Source organism: Anguilla anguilla, chromosome 8 (assembly GCF_013347855.1).
Source record: "Anguilla anguilla isolate fAngAng1 chromosome 8, fAngAng1.pri, whole genome shotgun sequence".
NCBI classification, from domain to species: domain Eukaryota; kingdom Metazoa; phylum Chordata; class Actinopteri; order Anguilliformes; family Anguillidae; genus Anguilla; species Anguilla anguilla.
In genome coordinates, this window is record NC_049208.1 from 48,239,845 (window position 1) to 48,264,542 (window position 24,698).

Consider the following 24,698-nt stretch of genomic DNA (forward strand, 5'->3'; position numbering starts at 1 on the left):
TAGTTAAAACAAAAACCCACAGGACGGTAGATCTCAAGGAACATGGCTGGGCAAGCCCTGGACAACACGCCAGCAACAGCACACACTATTGGCCAATGGGGACCCTGTGACCAATAGGACTTGGGACAGCCCATCCTCTTTTAAGGATACAGTGACTGTGTGAGATTTCTGAGGTGTGGTTGGGTTCAGGGACAGGGGAAGCCCTGACTGCTGTATTACTGCCTAAAGCCTGATCCACAGGGGTCAGCACGTCAGGGTGCTTACTCCACTCAACGAGCACCCCGCGGGGAGCAGGACGCTCCGCATGGGACAGCTGCTAATCCAGTGCATCACCGCAGGAGGACCTGATGTCCAAAAAGGGGGTCTGGGGACTGCGCTGTGGGTGGCCGCCCATGGACGACGGAGCTGGAAATCTCTCCTAAACGGTTTGCAGCTGCGATGGGGGGCAGATGGCACTTTGTAGTTTCAGGTGATGCAAGGCAAACGGGAACGGGATCAGGTCACGGCCATCTTCACAGGCGATGACAGGCAGACCATGTGCTGCCCTACAGCCAATAGGAACACATAGATCAGCTATGCCCTTAGCTAATATTCATGCTAATATCGCTGCAGTACCGTGTGTGTCATGTGAGTCTATCGGGAGCTACTCATCTGTGTGATAATGTCAAAGCCTGAGCTTTTATCTGTGGACAATGCAGAGTTATTTATTCATTTTTATATTGGTTCTTTCAGACATATAATACCGAAATGAAGCAAGCTTTGGCCAAAACGCCCGTGAGAAGCTGAAAGCCGTGCAGGTGGCGCTGGAATGGGGAGGGTTGCAGGTTCAAATCCGGAGCGCGACGCCAGCATTGCGCGAGTCACCTAAACCGAGCGGAGAAACTCCCAACTGACAAACGTGCGGCGTGTGAGAACTGCCTGTGAGTGTCTATTTATTGGGCCGAAGCGATGCGAGCAACGGTGCCGAGCGCGAACTGCGTGCTGCGCGAGCTGTCACTCAAAACGAGCAGGAAGCCACAGCGGCGCGGAAAGGCATCGAGACGGCACGCGAGGCAGAGCAGAAAGGGAGGGCGACATTCTCTCCGAGGTCAGAGCTGTCATCCCCTCCGGCTGTTCTATCCCATAATCCCACTGGAGTGCTTCTACCTTCTGACCCCATTAATCTCCATTTCAGGGGGCCTTGTTAGCACTTCACAGAGGCCTCCCCAATTGTAAACAGAGAAGGGACCGTGACAAAGAAAACCTGGTGAGCGTGGGCTGGACACGTCTGCACATTGCAATTGTGACATCACAGTGACCCACCTCCGTGTGCAGCTCTGCAGTGAATGGTAACCGCGGAAACAACCACACCCTGCTTTGTTACACTGGAAGTGATGGACAGTGGTATGGAGTGATGTGCACCCTCCCTGACAGCCAATCACAAGCTGCATATCATTAATCACTGGCAGAAGCTTGTCACCGACAAGTGATAAACTCACAACCGGAGATGACACCATAGCAACCAATCAGCTTACACTAACTGACCTTTGACCTGTGAGAAAAATATTGTATTTCGGATCACTCGTTTGGGAAAAAAACTAAAACCTGAGGGAGACTGTTTGGATGAACGTGTCCGGTGTTCATAAATCAGTCTTGTAAAAGCAAAGTTGTGTGCTTGGTAAACGCTTTCCTTTGGGTTCATTATCAAATACTTAATGACTTTTTTCCAGAAAGATAAAAGCAGATTTCAGCTCTAAGTAAGGAACAGGTTACACAATAATACAGCAGCCTAAGGTACTGTGTTCACGGATCTGCAGCAAAACCGTCTTATTCGGCACACACCCTCCTCAGAGTACCTGGGCGTTACCTTGTGAATCTGGTCTTTGGAGCTCATCAACTTTAGTGCCAAAAATTTTTTTTTTAAATCCTTTCCCACTTCCCTGAAGGTAGCTATCAAAGATTGATTGATGTTTCCCAGAAAACTTAATTTCAAAATTGTTTTTTTTTTGTTCCCCACAAAATGATTATTAGCGAGCTACACCACCGTTTCTTTATCAGAGAATAACCCTTGAAGCCTTGGAAGGGTGGCATCGTAGCTCTAAATCCAGCCGACAGATAAAAGCCCGTCAGGGTGGAGCACTCCACCGCACAAAGGCACAGACAGTTCTGGGATGGAAAAGCTATCCCATTTGGGCGCCCTGGGGTTATTTACAATCTTTTAATGAGCTGTTTGAAGATGTTTGTTTGGAATGTTTTTCCTAAATTCCAAGTCAGTGTTCTAGAACTCCAGAGCTTTCAGTCACCAGCAGTGATTGTTACATCAGCATGAGAATGTTCAGTTAAGAACATTCTAATAACTTATTTGTGACCTCACACCTTTAAGGCGGGATCAGAACACATCACGGCAGCCCTTGTTAAAGTTGCCTCGGGTTGGGGGGCAGGGATGCTTTAAAGGGCCGTCGTTGCTAATTGGATACGTGGGGCCGGGTCGAGCGCAGAGAAAGGATATTCACTAAAGCTGGGAGAGGGAGTGGGTGGGTGTGGCCTTATTGTGAAGCGCTGGTGAGGGCGTTCTGTTTGTTCCAGATGTCCTTGCTCCAGGATGTGGCCGGTATGTGTGTGTGTGTGTGTGTGTGTGTGTCTGGGGTTGTCTCTCCGTGGGAGTGGTGAAGATAGAGAAAGACGGGGGAGAGAGACTTGCACTCCGTTAGCTCTGACTGTACAGGGGCCCCCGAAAAACGTGGTTCCCTTTCTCCCCGCACACTGGGTCAGTTCGCACTCTGCCAAAGGACAGAGCGGGTCTCCATGGCAACATCGGGCGTCGTAAACCCCAGCCGAGCAAAAAGAGCGCTACAGACAAACGCAGGACGCGGAGAAAAGGCTTTAATTAGCGGATTTCACGCACGCGCGGGAGAGGGGCGTGCGCTCAGACTGCCGCGACTCAGTCCCCGCGCTCGGCGCCGAACGGAGGGCGAAGGGGAGCGCGGTGCAACAATTCGGGACGGGCTGAGACTCCCTGCGGCGCGGACGTTAAGGACGCCCGACCCCGTAGGCAAGCCCGTGCGAGCGGGAACCTGTCACCCCCCGGCGAAACAGCGCCAGCCAATCCCCAGCCAGCTCCGCTAAAGACACGCCCCCGCCACCTGGAAAAGAGCCGGTCGGCAGCAGGCTCCGACACGCAGAAACCCGGAACAGCCAATCCCCAGCCAGCTGCTGTGCACTGCTGGGAGAAACGGCATTTCGTTCTAATGTATGAGAGTACTGAGGAGTGACAAATAAAGAAATTTTGAATCTTGAGCTAAATGGTAAATGGACTGCATTTATATAGCGCTTTTATCCAAAGCGCTTTACAACTGATGCCTCTCATTCACCCCTTCACACACACTCACACACCAACGGTGAAAGGCTGCCTTGCAAGGCACCAATCACCTCGTTGGGAGCAGTTAGGGGTTGGGTGTCTTGCTCAGGGGACACTTCGACACGCCCAGGGCAGGGGATCGAACCGGCAACCCTCCGACTGCCAGACAAACCGCTCTTACCTCCTGAGCTACGCCGCCCCGCTACGTAGCCCCGCTAAAGACACGCCCCACCGCCCGGAAAAGAGCCGGTCGGCAGCAGGCTCCGACACGCCGAAAACCCTGGAACAGCCAATCCCCAGCCGGCTGCGCTACAGACAGACCCCACCCGAAAGACGTTAATCCTACACCGAGAAGTCAACTGTCACAGAGAAGCTAAAGGCACTCAGGCACTGACAGACACGAGGAGATTATCTTGTATGCGGATACATATCCTGCAGACAGCTAAAGACAGACATAATACAGCCCGAAAGAGTAGTTTTGGGACGTTGTGGAAAAAAAGTCCTACTAGACAATGTGCATTGTGCAACAAAATGTGTGTGTCCGATCCAGAAAGTGTGTGCACACAGAGGATAAGCCTTGTTTCATAGTTTCATGGGAGATATTTTATGAAAAGCCTTTTAAAAAGGGAAAGCAATACAATTCTCAGGAAACAGTAAAACTGTGCAAAAATATATGTTTTTGGCATAAGTTCTCAGGCCACACTGCTGCTGCTCTATCATAAAACGGCATGTTCAGCCAACGAGCAAAACCGGCTTTAATGGGGGGGGGGGGGGGGGGGGGGGGAGGGACTTTCCTCCTTGAAATAAAATGCAGCCAGTCTGCGTGGGTCATAAAACAATCAGCATTTTGAAGTAAAGAAATTAATAAAGAAGAAGTTTTAATGAAAGGTGGGTGGGGGGTGGCACAGACTTGTGTGAGGAATGAGTGGGTGGGGGGGGGGCACTGAGCTGTGTGAGGGATGAGTGGGTGGGGGGGGGGGGGGAGAAAGGGAAATCCTCAGAAGAGTGAATCACTGATGCCATCTCCGCTGTGGGCGAGCTCAAGATCTTGGCTGTTGCTGTTTTTGATGTGGTGGTGCCATGGGAACCAACACCCCACCCCCCCCCTCCACCGCACCAGCCACCCAGTTGACCAAAAACCTGGCTAAAACCCTCCCACCCCCCCTCATTTTGGAAAGAGTTAGTCACCGCTCTCGGCCTGCTGCTCAGCCTCGGTTCACAGAAAGAGCTGATTATAAATGCTGGGGACTTCAGCATAACGAATCACCGGGGCATCCCGTGATGGGGGGGGGGGGGGGGGGGGGGGGATCTGAGAACTGCGGGTGCGTGGAGCAGGGGTGCCCACACACACACTTTTAACACCGCAGCATCCAAATCCCCCCCCCCCCCCCCCCCCCCCCCCCCCCGCCCCCTCAAAAAACAAAAGAAAAAAAAACTTGTAACACTTGGAACGGTAAAGCACTCCCCCCCGCCTCAGACACACTCAAGAGCTCTCCAAACTATGCGGGGACAGGTTCCAGCTGAACGGAGTGTGTGTGTGCAACCCGGGAAAAAAGGGCGGGGCGGCCACTTCCAGAGAAATACGCAGGCCGAGCTCGGCGCGGCATGAAGGAAGCTACGCAAATGATTGACAGCCCGCGCGTACAGCCACACCCCGCCCACACTGCAGAAAACACTGCAGGCCGGGGCCCATCCGAGGTGCTTTGACTCAGCCCAATACTGCAGGAGCAGGGAGGCCGGTGACCTGGTCAACCAACGGGTTATGGGCAAGGGGAGAAAGCTTGGGGTAGCGCTGGTAACGCTCGAACTACAAACCATCGTGTCGTGACAACGTTTTGTGTTAGCTGGGCATCTGTCTGTCGCTCTCTCTCGCCCAGTCTCTCACACTCACACTCACACTAACACTCACACACTTTTATCACAGTTATTACCAGCGGGGATCCCCCTTCATACTGACTCATCTGTCAGCTCCTGCATTTTTAGCACACTGCCACCCCCCCCCCCCCTTTCATACTGACACATCTGTCAGCTCCTGTATTTTTAGCAAAACCCCCCCCCCTTCTACCAGCCGCCCCCCCCCCCCCCCCCACCTCCCCCTCCATCACAGTTAAGAGTTTGAGCGAGTTTTCCCCAGGAATACGATGGAACAAGCCACACACCGCCGGTACTCTGCTTTAAAAAAGAAAAAGGGCCCCCTTCTCTCTCCCCCCCCCGCCGCCCCCCGCCCCCTCAATGGAAGGGCGGGGACAGGCCCTGGGTGTTTTCCACTGCGTAGTTTCAGGCCTCCACATACACCATGCGTACGGGAGAACCCCGTTGCTAGGATACGGATAACCATACGTTTCAAAACATTTTTGCGCGGTCCGAAACTTTAAGCAGCGCCTGAGCGCTTCCACGCCAGCGGCCAAAAAAAACGGGCGGCGAAGGAAGATCGCCAGCGGCTCGAAAACTGCAACTGCGCTTCTGCCCAGACTCAACGATTTCAGGAAGCAGGACGGCATCAGCCGTTTAATCGCTTGCTGATCCCATTCAGCCCAAACTGCGGCCTGCAACGCCATGCCGGAATACACGGGGGGATTCATTCAGCTTCAATGTAAGCGTTAGCTTCCAGGTTTGGCTTCATTACATCACCAACATTTAGTAGACGCTCCCTTAAACAGCGTTTGCAATTCTCTTTACAGAGTGTCCATTCATACAGCTGGATACACTCTGAATCAGTTCAGGTTGAGGGCCTTGGTTGAGGGGCACACAGTTAGACGGCCTGGGAACTGAGCCAAGGCCACTTCCTTAACCATCAGACTCCACTGCCGCCCCTACAGGGGTCCCCGCCACTGGCCTCTCCTGGCTGTTACGTACAGGGACAGGTACAGGTACGGGTACAGGTACAGGGTCCTTCGCCGTGGGTCACGAGGACCAGCGGAAGATTTCCCCCGCCAACTCGTTCCGAATGTCAAATAAATCCGGAACATTCCTGATGTGTTGCTTTTACTGCTGACTTGTCCAGTTTTCATTTTATTTTAATTTCACTTTATATTTTATTTTATTGGTCTCATTTAGTTCATTGCCTCTTGTACATCTTGTTACATTTTCAAAATACCTTTTAATGCCTTTTTATGTTCTTAATTCATCCGTTCCATTAATTTGTTGCGAAGCACTTGTTTAGTTTACTGTGCAGCACAATGAAATGCGCTACATAAGTAAAGGATGATTGAGTGACCCATTCTGTCTAGTGAAGTTCCAGCGAGTTCCCGGAGTGCTTTGGACACAACGAACCCGCACATAAGGGCAGGAAGAGAGAAGTTAGTCACACGGCTCTGAAAATAATACGGCCGTGATTCATGCTCTCCCCCCGAAGAGCAGCGCGGTTTTGATAAAAAAAACAATAAAAGTTCGAGAGGAGCCGAACCGGCTGGCACAGGAAACGGCGCCCCAGAGCATTGTGGGAAGGCAGACACAATGAGTGCGTGATTTACAGCTGTGATTTTTTTTTTTTTTTTTTTCTCTCGGGTCGGCCGCTGGAAGGGAACCCGGCGAGGCGAAGCGAAACGGAACGAGCGCGGGTGTCCGCGGCGGGTTCGGGGAGCTCGAAGATGGTGGCGTCCCCTCGCCCCCGCTCGGCAGAAACCGCTTCGCTGACGTGACTCGTGGTGAAACTCGCGATCGAGTACAGTGGAAGTACAGTGGAGCGCCCACTGGCTGCGATAACGGAGTCTAACTGACGAGGCCCGGTCTGTCCAGCCACCGAGCCCTGCTTCTGAGGCTCCGGGCGGTTCGATTACCCAGCTACCCCTGCGCCGTCGCACTCAAAAAATAAACTTAGTGTTCCATCACACAGGAAATACAGCCGATGAAGCTCTAAATTAATTAGATGAATTAAAAAAGCTCATGAGCAGCCTACAAAGCTTAAGGAAGGCATTTTCAAAGCCATTCCCTGATACAGGATGGGCTGGGAGAGATACACTACACGGCCAAAAGTATGTGGACACCCGAACATCACACCCATATTATATGTGCTTGTTGAACATCGCATTCCAAAATTATGGACATTAATGTGGAGTTGGTCCCCTCTTTTCTGCTCTAACAGCCTCTACTCTTCTGGAAAGGATGGATGTTGCAACATGGCTGCAGGGATTTGCTTCCATTCAGCCACAAAAGCATTAGCGAGGTCGGGGACAAATTGGGCAATTAGGCCTGGCTTGCAGTCAGCCTCCCAATGCATCTCAAAGGTCGAGGTCGGGGCTCTGTGCAGGCCAGTCAAGTTCTTCCACACCAAACTCAGCAAACCATTTCTTTATGGACCTTTGCGCACAGGGGCATTGTCATGCTGAAACAGGAACAAGCCTTCCCCAAATTGTTGCCAGAAAGTTGGAAGTGCACAATTCTCTACAATGTCACTGTGCTGTAGCATTAAGATTTACTTTCACTGGAACTAAGGGGCGTAGTCCATACCATGTCAAACAGCCCCAGACCATTATTCCTCCCCCACCAAACTTTAAAAAGGGCACTATTCGAGCCAGTACAGTTGGACTTATTCATTCTGCCAAACCCAGACTCGTCCGTCAGACTGTCAGGTAGTGGAGGGTGAGTCATCACTCCAGAGAACGAGTTTCCACTGCTCCAGAGTCCTATGGCTGTGTTGCTTTGCACCACTACAGCCAAAGCTTGCCGTTGTACAATGCTGATTTTAGACTTGTCTGTGGCTGCTCGACCACAGAAACCCATTTTGCGAAGCTTGCGACGAAGAGTTCTTGTGCTGACGTTGCTTCCAGAGGCAGTCTGGAACTCGGTAGTGAGTGTTGCAATCGAGGACAGACGATTTTTGCGCGTTACACGCTTCAGCACTCAACGATCCCATTCTGTGAGCTTATGAGGCCTACTGCTTCACGGCTGAGCTGTTGTTGCCCCTAGACGTTCCCACTCCACAATAACAGCACTCACAGTTATTATTACTCACAGTTAACTGGGGCAGCTCTAACAGGGCAGATATTTTGACAAACTGACTAGTTGGAAATCCTATTAAATCCTATTATAGGTGGCATCCTATGACAGTGCCATGTTGAAAGTCACTGAGCTCTTCAGTACGACCCATTCTACTGCCAATGTTTGTCTATGGAGATTGCACGGCTGTATGCTTGATTTTAGGCACCTGTTAGCAACTGGTGCGACTGAAGTAGCTGAACCCACTAATTAGATGGGGTGTCCACATACTTTAGGCCATGTAGTGTATTGTCAGAGCCACTCCCTGGTACAGGCGTGGGGTACTGCAGTGAAGTGAAGAGCAGTCATCGGGCTCTATGAGCGTTAAAGGGATTTTGGTAAAGTGCAGCTCTTACACTCCTCCTGTCTCCGAGGTAGCTCCAGCTAGCCTGTTTGAGGGGGAGTCTGTACACCAGACCTACCCCCCTGTGACATGAACAAAAGGCAAGAACAAGAGCTTTTCTCGTAAAGACCCGTCCTGTCTGTGTGAGTGTGTGCTTGAGTGTGTACGGGTGTGTGTGTGTGTGTCTTTCTGTATGTGTGTATGCCTGTGTGTGTGTGTCTGTCTGTATGTGTGCTTCTGTGTGTGTGTGCACATCTGAGCATTTGTCTATGTATGCATGTCTGTATGTCTGTATGTATGTGTGTGTGTGTGTATGTGTGTCGCCCCACTGACTCCGCCCATCGAGCATTTCGGCACAGAGCAAACAGCTTGGGCGCGGTCGCTCGACGGAGGCCGGTGTGAGTCATCGCCGTGGTAACAAAGGACGTGCCTCAGCCGGGCCCTCTGGCTAGCCAGTAGACGCTCTGCGCCCCTGCTGGTCCGGCTAGGGAACCGCGCTTTAGGAAGCGGACCCGCGACTGCGGCGTAGCGGTGGCCAAGCGAGCGTGAGCGTGTGCCTGCACGGACCACATCCTGATGTGTGGCAAAAAAAAAAAAAAAACCAGAGGTGGTGGAGAAGAATAGAAAATTACAGCAAGCGAAAAAAGATATTGGTTGGTTTCCTTGTGGCAGACAGAGGAAATGCTAAATGTATAGTGAGGTGTTCAGATTGCCTGCATTGGCGCAAAGCTTTTACACTATAATGTGAGACAGGGTTCATCCTGCATGGTGGTGGTGGTGGTGGTGGTGGTGGTGGGGGGGGGGGGGGAGGGGGCTCAGTACAAGTCTTCAAAGAAAATGGAGACCCTGCTGTACATCCCCGGCAGGGATTCAGATGGTTCCACATGGTTGTGGAATCAAAATGGAAGGTCTTCTTGTGACCAGACATTCGCACAGAGATCATGTGACCCATGAATTTGGTTTTTTGACACCCCCCCCCCCCCACACACACACAATATCAATTTCAAAACGCCTGAGTTTCAAAGGGTGTCTCATTCAGCCTGCTGGCCACGTGAATTACCCCTCCCCCCCCACCCACCCCCGTCTCATGTCATACGAGTCTCAGTCACACAGCAGCCTTTAGTCGTCTTTCGCCCTGCGGAGCTCACCGTGCAGCTCAAAACCCACATTACAGGCAGACAGGTTTGGCGAAGCGGGCAGCCGCTAGCCAGTGTTAGCAGTAAACACACGTTTGGCTAAATGCAGGCCTGGAGAACATCAGCGGCTGCAAAAACCCTACGCAGAGATCGGGAGGCTGCGTCAGCGTCTCTCTGAGGACCAGCGGACGTCCAACAAAACAGGCGAGAGTCAACGTCCGGAAACGCTACACGCGTGCGCGTACACCGAGTGCGTAAACGCGGCGCTGGGGGGGGTGGGGGGTGGGGGGGGGGGGTGGATGTGTTTATTTCGTCTGCCACGATGGCTTTCTGAGTCCAGCCACGGTTTTGGTTTCTCCCCCTCCCCCCGTCTGGCAGAAGGCACAGTAAGCCCAGCGCGTGCGAGGAAGCTCCGCCCCCCCCCCCCCCCCCGGCATGGTTTCGGCTGTGCCGGCGGCCCGTCCAGACAGGCCCTCTCCTGGGCCGCCGCGTGGCCAGGGGCCTTAACCAGAGCCTGCTGGCCGCCGCAGCGTGCCACAACTGGCTTTGTAACCTAGAGGTCTGCAGGTTCCATTCCCAGGCAGGACACTGCCGTTGAACCCTTGAGCGAGGCACTTGACACCCGAATGTGTACCATGCAAAATAAAAATGCAAAAAACTGTTGCATAAGTCGCTCTGGATAAGAGTGTCTGCTAAACGTGAATAACGTAATGTACATCAGCATGTAAATGACGTGTGCACTAACACAGGTCCTACACACGCCCATTATCATTCACATGCACTTGCTGTTGGAGTTATGACCCAGTCTTTTCCTTCCAGATATGGAAAATATATTATAGTACACCATTGTACATGGCTTATCTTATTATTTTATGAAGTATCAATTTATTGACTGATTGCTCTATCAATCTGTCCATCATGTGTCAATCCATCTGTCATCTGGGCAACAACAACAATTTTTGTACACTTTTGTGTTGTAATGTGTTGCGTTTGTAATGTATTCTACAGATGCGCGGTCCTGAATTATGTACAGTAATGTCTTGATCGTACACCCAGAAGCCAAGGGCACATTTCCACACAAGTACACAAAAGTGAAATGTAATCTAATCCAGCTATCAGCCCCAGAGCAAGGCCAGCCGCACCAATAAAGTCCACCCTTAAGAGATTTCAGCAGCACTTGTGTTGACTGCTACACTGCACAGCCCTGGTAATGTGAACCTACTCTGAGAGACCAGAGGCACATTACAAAAAACCTCCAAAACGAAAACATCTTTCAAAATTGAACTGAAAGGCAGAGGTATAACGAGGCCTCAACTCCAAACACACACACACACACACACACACACACAAACCCTTCCACATGCCTGGGAACACTGAACGAATTTCAGTTCCATGCAGATCTGAAACAGATGGCAGCGTTTTGGGGGAGTTTTGGGGAAGAATGTTTTATTTTCAGTCGAATGTCACAAACACAGCAGTCCGGTTCTCCGTGTAGGTAAACCGAACGCCGGCCGCAGAATGGCTGGTTAGCATTGCCCACGCCCCTATTCTCTTTTCTCCTGCGTCCTGCAGAAGAAGTTCTCGCATCTTAAAGCAATTAGGCAAACTCGCCCTGGCTTGGCGTGAGTCAGAGAACTCCGCTCGGTCCAGATCCAACAGAACCATGAAAATCTCCATTTTACACATGTACACACACACACACACACACACACACACACACAGAAACACAGGCGTGCACATACACACACACACATGCAAACACAGGCACACACATATAAGCATGCACGCACACATATACTAATACACACACATCCACAACATACTAACACACACCACCACATTCCAACACACACACACACACAGACACAAACACAGACCTTTGCACAACACATTTCCAGTATGCAGATGCCCAAACCAAAAACTTGCCCTTCCGCCAAATGCACCCCGTTAAGAGGCCTTGCAGCCATTGCACTCATTAAATAGCTGTTCTGCTCCCGCAGGCAGGAGGTAATACGGCCAGCAACGTGAGCGCCCCAGTTGGGATTCAAACCCATAACACGCTCTGTGGTCCACTTTACTTGAAAATCCACTAGTTTGCTAATACAAAACAGGCTTTCTTTTCACACATTTCCCAACATAGTTTCTCCTCCAGTCCTTTCTGCAGTCTGTAGTTCCTTTGGGGGGGGGGGGGGTGCTACATTTTTCCACTGTGAGTCAAAGCTAAACAAGGAAACGCTACATCTGCAGAACTCTCTCTGTTTTCGGAAAGATCCGGAGAAGAGAAGAAAGCTAGCGCGCGTATGGCATGTACACGACGGACAGCCGTAAAGATTTGGCTGGTTGCAGGGAGCACCTCATGCAGGCGCGTTTTAGCGGCTACGCGCTACGCGCTAAAGCTGCGTGGGTGCCGAAGCGCCTTTAGAACCTGCAGGACTGTCCGCTTCGCAAAGGACCTCCACAACTAACACTAACAAAGTTCCTCCACAACTAACACTAACAAAGTTCCTCCACAACTAACACTAACAAAGGACCTCCACAACTAACACTAACAAAGTTCCTCCACAACTAACACTAACAAAGTTCCTCCACAACTAACACTAACAAAGTTCCTCCACAACTAACACTAACAAAGTTCCTCCACAACTAACACTAACAAAGGACCTCCACAACTAACACTAACAAAGTTCCTCCACAACTAACACTAACAAAGTTCCTCCACAACTAACACTAACAAAGTTCCTCCACAACTAACACTAACAAAGTTCCTCCACAACTAACACTAACAAAGTTCCTCCACAACTAACACTAACAAAGTTCCTCCACAACTAACACTAACAAAGTTCCTCCACAACTAACACTAACAAAGGACCTCCACAACTAACACTAACAAAGTTCCTCCACAACTAACACTTTAACAAAGGACCTCCACAATTAACACTTTAACAAACAATTAACCACGCATGTTAAAAATCGAAGAAAGAAAATGATTAAATTACTGCCCGTCTGACCCCCCCCCGAATCTGTGTACAGTGAGATGTTAAACATTGATAAAGTAGAAGAATAATGGAGACCTCAGTGCTACGGATGTTACACAAGGCAGTTTGGATTTTTTTTTTTTGGGGGGGGGGGGGTTCTGTACTGTGATAATGACCTGAGCTCACCTTTTAAGTTTCTGGATTCAGGTGAAATGTGTCCCATTGACAGCTCCCCTGGGGGAGGGCGTGGGGTTGGGGGGGGGGGGGGTGCTTTTCAACAAACAGCGACATTCCTGTTTTATGGCTCGACTTCACTGTGGTATGTGTGCGTGTGTGTCTGTGTGTAGGCTTGGGCGTGTGTGTGTAAGAGAGTGCGTGCGCTCACGTGTGTGTGTGCGTGTGTGTGTGGGGTTATGTTTGCACTTTCCCTGTTGTTTCCCTGTGATTAAACAAACGTTAATAAAGGCTGCCTTGTTTGAACGTTACTTTTCACGGAACTATAAAAGGGGAATTAGCAGCGCTGGAAAGACTGCTCCCACCTGGACTGCAGAAAGAAAGAGAGGGATAGAGATAAAGAGACAGAGAGAGACTGAAAGAAGGGATAGAGAGTGAGTAAGACAGGAAGATAGAGGCAAGGGGGATAAAAAAGAGAGAAGTGATAGAAACAAATTGAGAAAGAAAGAATGAGAGGGGGAATGAGAGCAAGGAGGGAGGGAGGGAGGGAGAAAGAGAGGGGCATGGAGGAAGAAAGGAGAAGAAAAAGAAAGAGTAAAGGCAAACAAAATAGACATGTTTATTCCATTCCGATCCCAAAGCAGCCCTCCCTCACAGAATCTGCCGGGCCAGAAAGTCAGACCTCAAGGCAATTTCTCAAGACATTGAGAAACGTCTGTTTGAAACGTCCCAAAGCTCCGACTACAGTAGCAATCATGCTCATAAAAGTCGCAGGAGTGTCAAAGAAACATCCTGTGAATGGCGAGGGATTTCAGATGATGGACAGCCCCCCGCCGCCAAAAAGCAAAACAAAAACATCTCGGCGGTCGTAATTCAGCGGCTACCTGCGGACGTTCCAAGGCCTGACATTCGACCCCAGTGCACAATTACGAGCTCCAGGTGTACCTGGCATTCTTACACGTACACACACACACACACACACACTATTACACGCCACTACAAGAGACCTTCTGGAACATTCTAATAAAAAAGACCAAAGCCATGAAAATATTTACAATGGTCATGAAACCGACAGTCCGGTGATTGTGAAACATTCTTCAGACACTCAAGCACACCTGTACTCTTTGGAATGAAATGTATGCTTGGGAGAGCCACCACACAAACTGGCGTAGAGGTAGCAGAGCAATATAATGTGCAGGCAAACCACACACACTTGATTCCCAGATGAGCCTATGGGAACCTCTGGGGGATATTTTTATCATTCATTTCCCATGGTGTAGGTGGGATTTAAAATGGCACAATGGCAGACTTTATTCTACACATCATTTTATTAGTTTAACAGCTGAGTTATTTAAAAGCTCAAAAAACATTTCCTCAAGAGCTTTGGGGTGTGTTTGTGTATGAAGGTTGCTACACAAATAAAGGTATTCATATTCACTAATCAGTCTGTTAATGAGTCTTCATTTACACTGACTGAGCACCACTGTACAGTTAAAACCTGAAGTCAAGGTCCCTTAGTCGACAAAGTGTTTTACTCAGAAGTTGGCCTTGTTACAAGTCCTTAACCGATCGAAGAGGAGCTTTATTCAAAATTTTTTTTTGTAAATTCAGTGTCCTAGAACTCCATTGCTTTCAGTTACCATCAGCGATTGGTACATCAGCATTAGAATGTTCTGTTAAGAACATTCCAAATCACATGCAGTATGTGATCTCACACCATAAAGGGTTAATGCTGGTGTGAGAGGGAACTGCTGACAACTTGAGCAGGAGAAGGAGGTTTCCGCGCCAAAACGTAAACGCATCGGCTCGTTCGGGGAACGGTCCAAGCCTAAGCCGCATTAGGGCATAGTTCTTGAGGCTGAGGAATCATCCAATCATAACAAAGATAGAGCAGAGGCTCTAGGGGCTGCAACAGCTTCCAAACAAGTCTGTACATCCACAACGACCTCCTGACCACTGCCCGATTAATTCAGCTCTCCTTCACTCCCCCTTCTGACGACACAGTGCCACGTCAATGTTCCTGTACGGGCTCGTTACTTCTGGACATTGTTAAGGTCTCCCTGCGATAAAAATAGTTTGTGTTTTCTATGATACCATGGTAACAGGAAACATTTTCAGTCATGAGTACACAATGACTACATGATATGCTTTACTCACAATAGATAGGAAATTGCATTGACAGTTGTTCCATGATCCAAATGCATTTACCGATATCTCGTGTCCTTATTCGCAGATGAGGAATGGAGATCTATATAGACATCCCCCCGCCCCCCTTGACTGATTACTTTAAGATTTAAAGATTTAAGAATGTTTGTCCCATGGTATCCATTTAAAGCTTCACAACTTATTTTCCCACTGTTTTTTTCTCCCAACAGTTACAAAGGACTACAGCAATGGCTAAGGTGCACAATGGACACTGTCGAAGACATCACTGAATGAACACATTACAGATTCATGAAATTGGTGCATCAAAACATAGCCTGAAATAAACTGTATTTTAACTTAATTTTAACTTAAATAACTAGTAAGTCCCATTCCCCCATTTTTTACCAGCGCACTGACAAAGAAGGCAACTCTGGAAATAATTTTGTAAGATACAGGATCTCGGAGGGGGATATATATACAAAGGAAGTTGTGGGAGATGGACACCCTGACAATGGATGTTCGGTCCAGTGAGACTGAGATAAAGGCACTTCCTGTCCGATTACCCAACAGTACCAAAACTACAGTCCCGCCCCCCCAAAAAAAGGACCCAAATCTTGGAGTCCCCGAGTCGAGCCCCGCTTCACAACATCTCGTGACGAGGGGTGGTTACCTTAAAAGAATGTCACGAAATGGACAGTTCTGGAAAAAATGTCATCGTAAAACACACGCGCTTTCTGAAACATGCTCTAACACTTTTCTGACAGGTCTCAAAGGGTTTACGAGGACATTTCTGACATTTTCACGCATTCTCAGGGCAATTAGAATCAGAGGCACATTTTTCCCCAAAAACAAGCCACTGTTGTTCAAATGCTTTTATTTCTGCCATCCATCAGGCCACAAATACATTTTGAAATTAGCACATATATGGATTTAATTTTTTTTTTTTTTTAAACAATGCTTTGAAATTAAAATGGTTTCAAAAAGTTAAGCGTGATGATTGAACTCATCGATTCTAATACATGAGTGACTTGCAATTCACAGGTGAATTGCAGATGATAAGACGTTGCTGGGAAGGTACTGGCGGCGTGAACAGGGTATGTGGACTCACAGATCTAGATTCCTGCGCACAAAATCCAGTTGATCTGCATGCATACGGGTCATTAGACCCCACCTTAGGAAACGGGTTCGAGGAGACGACGGCAGAAACCGAAAGTCAACACGCGGAATTCAAAATGGAGTCGCGTTGCTGAAATAAGGAGCAATAAAGCCTACATTCAGGCACAGAGGGGATTGGTTCAAGCTGCATTCCACGCTGTTGATGTTGCGATATGGGCTCAAATGGCATGGTTGTTGGAGGCCGTCCAACGTCTCTGAGTTCTGGGTGGGGCTGATGGGTGGAGCTCAGACGGCCGGGTTCAATCTCACGAAAGTTATACGGGCAGCACCCCATTCACATATATAATGGATAACATAAATCATTCCCTGGAGTAAAGGAGAGACTGGCGTGACTCAGAGCAGGCGGTTCAACGTTAAGGTGTCAGGTCGCAGGCCCAAAGCATCATGGGAGGGACGCTACGGCAGCTCGCGGGCGTGGCGTCTGGATCGGGTGCCGCAGCCAAGGCGAGACAAAGGAGGGCCGCGGCTACCGAGACCCACGATGCCCCGGGGCGGGAGGCGCGTTGGCGCGGACACCCGGGTTCGATTCCCGCTCGACGCTCGAGCCCCGGCGTTTCGCGCGGGCGTGTCCGAATCAGGCTAGCGAATCTGAGCTGCTGTTTGTGTGGCCCGGGGACACGGACGGGGACGACTGTGCCCGCAGGATCTCCTTCGCCACGGAGCACAGTCTGTAATACAGACAGGCGCCCCCCCCCCCCCACACACACACACACACGAGCTCCAAAAAAGACTTTTAATATGGCTGCCAAGCCCGAGTACGCTGGCGACTGTTTATTTACGGCAGGCATGATTCTGGCCGCCCGTGCCCCTGCCTGTGCCTACATGCCTGCGATTCTGAAGCATAAAAATCCCACAGGGATAAAAAAATAAATAAAAAAAACAGAAACGAAGAGAAGAGGGTTAGAGAAGCACCAAACGGGGAAAGTTTCCCGGCTGTAGCGGCTGCACTGTGGAAGACCCGACTGCATCTAACGGAAGGCCCGTTTATCTTCCCTCACGCCGAGCTAAAATGAGCCCGACCTCCGGGCAGAAGGCCTGGCTATCCCGGAGGGCTGGAGAATCGACCCACGACAACAGGCGCCTAATTCAGACCGGCTCGACGATGATAGCCGCCCTGTACCTGTGGGTAACCGTGGCAGCTGGTGGCGGGTGCGTAAATCGCACCTAGTCCTCTCCGCCGCACCTGCCTGAGTATCTCTGCTCGTTATTTGGATATTTAGATTAAATTCCCCTGCAAGTTAAAGGCAAAAAATAAATAAATAAATAAATAAATTTAAAAAACTTATGTCAAGTGTGAAAAAAGAAGAATATCAACACAGCCCCAAAAATAGAGGCTTGCCACACCTGTACTAGTGGGTGAATAGTTTGAATACCAAATGGAATCTTTTAAAATAAGGTCAACACACCCACACACTTCACACAAGTTTACCATAGTGCCATTTCAGGTCTAATCCTGCACAGCATGCCTTCAAGGTGCATGACCACAAATATTTGATTAGAATCTTCTTATCTGAACATTCTAATACTGATGCAACAACAACTGCTACTAATTGAAAGCAATGGAGTTGTAGAACACTTGGAATTTTGAGGGGAAAAAAGAGAAGCATTCCAAAAAGCCTACACTTCAAAGGGTTACAGATAATTTTCTGTGATTATTATTATTAGGCAACAATGTGATTTTACTGAACAGTGCTACTATAACACTTACTTTGATCTACATCCCCAGCCAGGGTAGCGATTTATTAAGAATCTTGGGGGAGGTATTTACAAGCAAAACTATATTTGCTAAACTGTCCACAGCTACCACTGTCACAGCTGCATTTACCGCACCTGAAATACGATAAGCAGGAGGCCAACGTCCTGTCCTTTGTTCTGAAAATAAATAATGGGCAAATGGGCAATTGTTGTTCAGCGATAGCTGGCACAGTACGTGTCATCAAGACTCCTGACGGACACACTTTTAATAGCCGTATCAACAGTTGAGCATATGTGTTTTGCAGCTGTGTTTGCTACACTAATTTCTCTTTGGGTACTGCTTCCTCTCACAGTCTAAGTACTAGATATTTGCCAGGTAAAATATGCCGTAAAAAAACAGCTCATAACTGGGTAATTACCACTGATAAAAAAGGTAAAGGCTAAAAACCTAATACTGAAACATTAAGAAACACCTCCTCCATTACCTATCAATTCAAGTGACTTCCTCATAGTTATAAAAGGTGCGCACTTCTGAAGAATTTAGATAACACTTGGAAGGGTCTCTATTACAAAGAATTGTCTGATTTCCTAGGAAGCACTCACACAGACACGCACACAGGTAAACCTCAACCATGGTAAACAGGTCCCCTTGGGGGGTTGATGGGAAAACATTCCAGGCTGACCCAATCAAAAAACACAGATCTGAGCTCTCTCTTAGAACTGTCAGACCAAAGCAAACGATGGCTGGAAGTCAGGGGATTCCGCCATTGAATCTGCACTGTGCAAACACCCCTCCAGCCCTCCATGCGCCACCCCCCCCCCCCCAAAAAAAAAGAAGAAGAAGGAGCCGTGCTGCTGAGTCACACAGCCCAACTCAGACAGGGCTGGAAATGGAGGTGTCGCCATGGCAACCAAAACACCGCCGTCAACACAGCCGCGGGCCGGGGGGGGGGGGGAGCAGGGAAGCGGCACTGCGGAGTGGGAGCGGAGTCCCGCCGCTGCGGCCCGACGCACTTCCTCTGCGTCACCCGGAGTGGGCGGGGCCTGAGGAAGCGCTCCTAAGCGTGGACCAGCAGACTTGTGCTCAGCGTTTCCATGGAGATCATGTGATTCAGTGACACATGCTCATGCATTGCGGGAAAAAAAAAGAATAAATTTGGAGGGGGGGTTGCTTTTCCACCAAAAAAGGTCCAAAATGCATTTCCTTACCTCAACTCCCTCCATTTCCAGCGATTGTGCAATGGTGTGTGCTGATATAAGATCTGCATAGGGGAACAGTCTATTTACAAGCCCCAACTGAACCCACTGGCTGCACTTCCAAAACAGTGTTCCGAAAGAGAAAAACATCTCACAACGCGCTTCGGGGGGGCGGGTCAGGTTGCTTCTGCCCCCAAAATCAGACCGATGCGGACGAGAAAAGAAATTGGCCCAAGTCAGATTTTTTACCAGCTACTGGTGTAGATTGTATGAGGCGGATCTCAGCTCTACGCTCAGTGTAAGCTTGGCCTGTCTGACACAGGGGGGAACAAAATATATAAATATTTTCACACAGATCATGTGTCACTATTTCAACAGGATCCAGTCTCATTCCTTGAAAATGTATTTTTAAATCAGTGCCCTGCAGATCTGGCACTGGCTCACTGATCTTCCTTGTATGCAGCCTGGCATTTAGACTCCTCTTAGCCACCCACAAACCCAAAATCTGTGCATCTGCCTCTCATCTGTTTAGCACCCATTCACAACAAAATAAGCTCTTTGTCTGGAGACTGATTTGCGACAGAATCTGCTCCAAACCACAGACCTCCACGGAGCACATGCTTCTGGTACGAGACCGAATCCTGTACTTCCCCTCATACTTAGAGGGAATCGGCCATTGCAGACTGGCCCATCTCTGTGTGCGCTGCACTGTTGTCTATTATAATATAAAACAGAAATATCTGAGCGGGGTTTTCAACTGGGGAGTCTGGACGACCCTGAGGGTCCTTTAAAAGCGCTGTAGGTCGTCCCGGGCCAGACTTCACATGCAATTACTCTATACATATTTGGGAAATATTTCTAAATGTGAAACTTTTAAATTTTTATGTAAAAATGTAAAACTTTTTCAAATGAAATATAACCCTGTTTTAACTCATGATGGGGGTCTGATTGAATGAGGTGGGATCAGGAAAGGTTCTCTATTTTCAGTTTTGCACTCAACGTTTTTGTTTAGCAGTTTTTCCTCATTTGATTAGACACTACTGCGGATGAGCAGTCTTAGCTAATGAGTCGGAAGACAGTGGACAGAGCATCCGATATGACAAAATGGCTTCCCTGTGTAGAATGATTCCAGATCTCAGTGCCTCAGGATCATTACACGGCCTTTCCACCTGGTTCAGCATTCGGCATTTTCACTACACTGGCCCAGTGCTTCTCTGTTCATTTTAAGAGCTGTACAGGAATGCTGCTTGGCACAAGGAAAGAACTTGTTTATTGCCGCCATTTTTTGTGTTGCTAGGGAACATTCCCTGAGGTTAGAACTGCAAACTGGACTTGTTGTTTTCCCTTTTTTCTTTTCTGTGATACACGAGTCCAAGAAACATTTAACAGGAAGGACTGGTCGGAAATTCTTCCACATTCTTTGTGCAATTATCATTTCCTCACACCACCCCCCCCAAAAAAAAATATCTGCCCTAAAAACAAAGTATTACAAAGCACAAGTTTTTTTTTCTCCCCGCTCACAGTTAACTGACAGGTCCACAGACTCCTCCCCAACTACCCGTGGTAACTCTCCGCCCAGGCGAACGAGCCTAGCGATTAGACCAGCGACACAAATTTCACAATTTGCGCGTCGTCGTTTCTCTCCAATCACGTGACTCAACTGCCAAACCTCAGGCTTTGACACAGGTAGGCCCATTTTCATATCTCCCCATAAATCAGAGGCAGAGAAAACGGCTGACGAGAACAATCTCCCCCATCTTCTACCGTGCCGAGAGCTGAAGGCCCGCTAGCACAACTCCATAAACGAACTGGGTAACCCTAAACCCGCTGTGGTTTTGGCCGAAGCAGAGGGAGAGCAGAATGCCAACACTGAACCCCGCGTCAGTGAATGTACACAATCTACGCCCCAGCCCAGGGCCCCCTCGAGCGGCGCAAAGCCAGCAAACTGTTTTAGCTGTGCAGCGGCAGTGGGGCGCAGTTTTAAGGGGGCATGGAAAACCAGTAGGTTGCCGGTTCAAATCCCAGATTTGTGACACTGCCGTTACGCGTGCACGACCTTCAGGTTAGCGCGTAGCCGCAGGAACACACGTAAAAGCCAGCTGTGGTAAAATCAACACCGACAAGGGGTCACCCGCTAAGTCAGTAATTACTAAATACAATCGCTGCTGCGAAGGAGAAAGAAGTTCTGTTCTACTTTCTGCGTAACAGCTTGAGAGGAAGCTTCCTAATTTTGCTGAACGAGTGGCTGCTTCAAGAGAACAGGACGCTCCGCTCCGGAGCGACTGCAGTCGAGACGCTACGCAGCCGGAGATTAGCGCGCGGTGCCAGCGCGATGAGTCACAGAACCGCCTGCAACAACGGCGTTCTGCGCCGGTCGGCCCAGCCCTCCTCGCCATGCGAAGCATTTTCTGGACGGGCGTGGCGCTGCGTACGGCTCGACCGCAAAAAGCAGGTTTTGAAAGCACGTCTGTCGCGGACAGGCAGGGGTTCGAGAGCTCCGCTGCAGTTCTGCAGCAGCACACCTTCTGCAGCGTCCCTAACCCGCGGTTGTAAAACGATGTCAGACTCGGCAGGGCCACACCCATAATTATAAAGAACTTGGTTCTTCCCTCTCCCACCCCAGAACTACCACTCTGGGTCCAACCATAGCTCAGGGCCATACCAATTACTGATTGTTTTTTTTGGGGGGGTGAATTAGAGCTACTATGCCGATACATAAACAAGAATCAAGGTACCGTTTCATAGACGCTCGAACTCAACATGGACAAAGGTGGGAGGAACCAACAGCAAAGCGATACGATTGGACCAAGCAGGAGGAGGAACCCAAAGAAGAAAGTATCCAGCAGGTTTATATTATCCAGGGAATTACTGACTCCAGTGCAAATTCAGTAGCTACTGGCCCTCAGAGAGAGATCATCATCCCACAAAGAGCCAAAGGAGCTATGCACATGCAAACAGGTACACACTCACTGTCTCTCACACACACTCGCGCACACACACACACACATGCACACACACGCACGCGCGCACACACACACACACACACACACACGCACGCGCGCACACACACACACACTCACTGTCTGTCCCTCTGCCTCACTCACACACACACACACACACACACATACACTGTCTGCCTCACACACTCTCACAGTCTGTCTGTCTGTTTCTCTTTCTCACACACATCCACACGCGCACACAAATACACTCACACACGTGCACACACACACACACAGGGTATCAGACAGAAGGAAGCAGGGGGACTACTCTGAAAAACAGTTGAGCACAGACTTTGCATGACCCCTTCATTTGATAACCAAATAGAAGCCTATGAGGGGTAATTTGTGTATATTAATGTTAAATATGATTGATGTATGACACTCCATTATTCACTGAAGCAGCCCTGGTTCAGCCTGAGACTGGGTTGCCAGGTGACACAACCGGCTAATGCTCTCGTTTCCGTGGCAGCAGTCCTGCTGTGGGCAGTCCCACAGAGTGGCACATTACTGGGCGTGATGTCACTGGGAGGGCTGCGGTTCGGCCAGCAGGCCACACCCCTCCACATCAAGCAAGTATGGAAACGGAATATATTACAACAGTGAAATAAAACAGATATATGTTTTATGCATCTTCAAAGAAATCCACATATTTACAGCATAGTCCATTTCTTTAAGGGATGCTACACACCAGAAAAGGCAGATAAAAAAATAATAATAATGAAAAAATTTATAAGACGTGAATTTGACAAGTAGTGGCTTGCCGCAGCACACTGGATTTGAACTCGCAACCCTCTTGCCTAACCCTAGCCCCCCGGTCCCCCACCCCAGGGAGCTGCAGACGCGGTAACGGCGGTAACGGTTGGGCGGGGCCCCTCACCTGGCCTTGAGCTCCTTGTAATCCTCGCGCACCTTTCCCAGCTCCAGCTGCAGCCGGGCGCGCTCCTTGGCCACCGAGTCGAGCGACTTGCGGGCGTCGGCCAGCTCGGTCTCGTAGGCGGCCTTGACGCCCGACAGCTCGCGGCTGACCTCGGTGTCCGACTCGGTGATGCGGAGGCGGAGGCCGGCGTTCTCCGACTCCAGCGAGCGCACCTTGTCGATGTAGACGGCCAGCCGGTCGTTGAGGTTGCACAGGTCCTCCTTCTCCTGCAGGCGGCTGATGCGCGTGGGCGACAGCGGCGTGTGGCCGCTGCGGGTCGTGCGCTTCTGCGACGGCGTCTCCATGGCGATGTCCGGCTGCGAGCCGGGGGGTTTGTGCGCAAGGGGAGGAGGAAAAATAAATAAATTAATTAATTTTTGAATTTTTTTTTTACAGTCCACTTTACACAGGCCGCCTCACAGCAACTGTCAGCAAAAACAAAATAAAAAGTCTCAAATCTCACAAGTAGCCTGAGGGCAACAAGAGGCAAAAACACTACCGAGGCGTTAGTCCCCAGGGCGTCTGGAGTGGAGCTTGGGGCGAAGTTACGGCGTGCGTTTAAAGTCCGGACGCTTCAGTGCGCCTGCGCTACCGGAGGGACGGAGAGTACGAAGAGTACCGAAAAGGTGGAGGGGGTTAAGTTTGTGTGTGGTCATGTGACTAATCAGAGAGAGCAGTACTGGGGCGGCCTTAAGAAGGCATGCGTCATGAGGAGAGGAGAGGAGACCTGCGCGCTGCACAGAAACCTGGAGCAGCACGCGGAAACGTAAATAAATATATAAATAAGTACATGCTCTTTGGTAATCAAAACCGGAAAGAAAATAAAGCAAAGGTGAAAAGCAAAGCAAATGGTGAAAATAATAATTATTAAAATTTATCACTCGGCCACTTCTAACAAAGAGTGAGAAACAGTGACATGGTTGACCAGGTGAAAAAAGAATAAAGCATAAAGAAAGTAAACATAAATAAATAAAATGCGAACGTGGGAGAGAACATTTCAGCCACAGCCTGTCATCAACATCTGGCTTTTTATACGTTTCTGATGAGATTATTTTTATGAGATGTCTGGCTGTGACAGAATTTAATAAGCAAATGGATGAATCTTCTTTCCAACTCTGTAGTGCAGGTGGGATTTTGCATACGGGGAAAAACTGCAACCCAGTTTTCTGCTGAGAATAGTGTTTTTATGTGCGCGTGATTCGTTCAGAACTCAAAACAACGGGTCAGGATCAGGTCATGGTTTCCTTGAGTTGATTTAGTAGAGTGGGAAAACCCTCCCAAACAATTTAACCTAACATGGCACAGCATTGAAACTCATCAGACAAGATTTTGTTTGCAAAAAGAGATGAGAAATTACTTATTATTTTTGTTAAAATGCATTGACTAAGATTGACTAAATGCATGTTGAGCATTTGAATTAATCCCGTAACAATTATCCTTTAAAAATGATCATTTAACTAAAAACAAGAAAAAAAATCTATAAATCGAAATTAATGTAAAACTGTTTGAAGATTACATGTCATTATATTATTATATAACTACGATAAGTTTCAGGCAATTCACAAAAATGTACAATCTGTTTTCATTCATTCATTCATTCATTCAAAGGGCAAACCGCATCAAACACT

The 24,698-nt window shown here is 49.0% G+C and overlaps 1 protein-coding gene across 2 annotated transcripts in view; it reads right to left on the minus strand.

Annotated features, from left to right (window-relative positions):
• The window catches only part of LOC118233231 (lamin-A-like), a 49,278-nt gene that overhangs the window by 14,006 nt on the left and 10,574 nt on the right, over positions 1 to 24,698 (minus strand). For both annotated transcript variants that reach the window (XM_035428705.1, XM_035428706.1), the window contains exon 3: positions 23,032 to 23,387. In XM_035428705.1, the coding sequence (XP_035284596.1) occupies positions 23,032 to 23,375 (344 nt within the window). In that variant the 5' untranslated portion in view covers positions 23,376 to 23,387. The remainder of the gene's footprint in view (positions 1 to 23,031; positions 23,388 to 24,698) is intronic.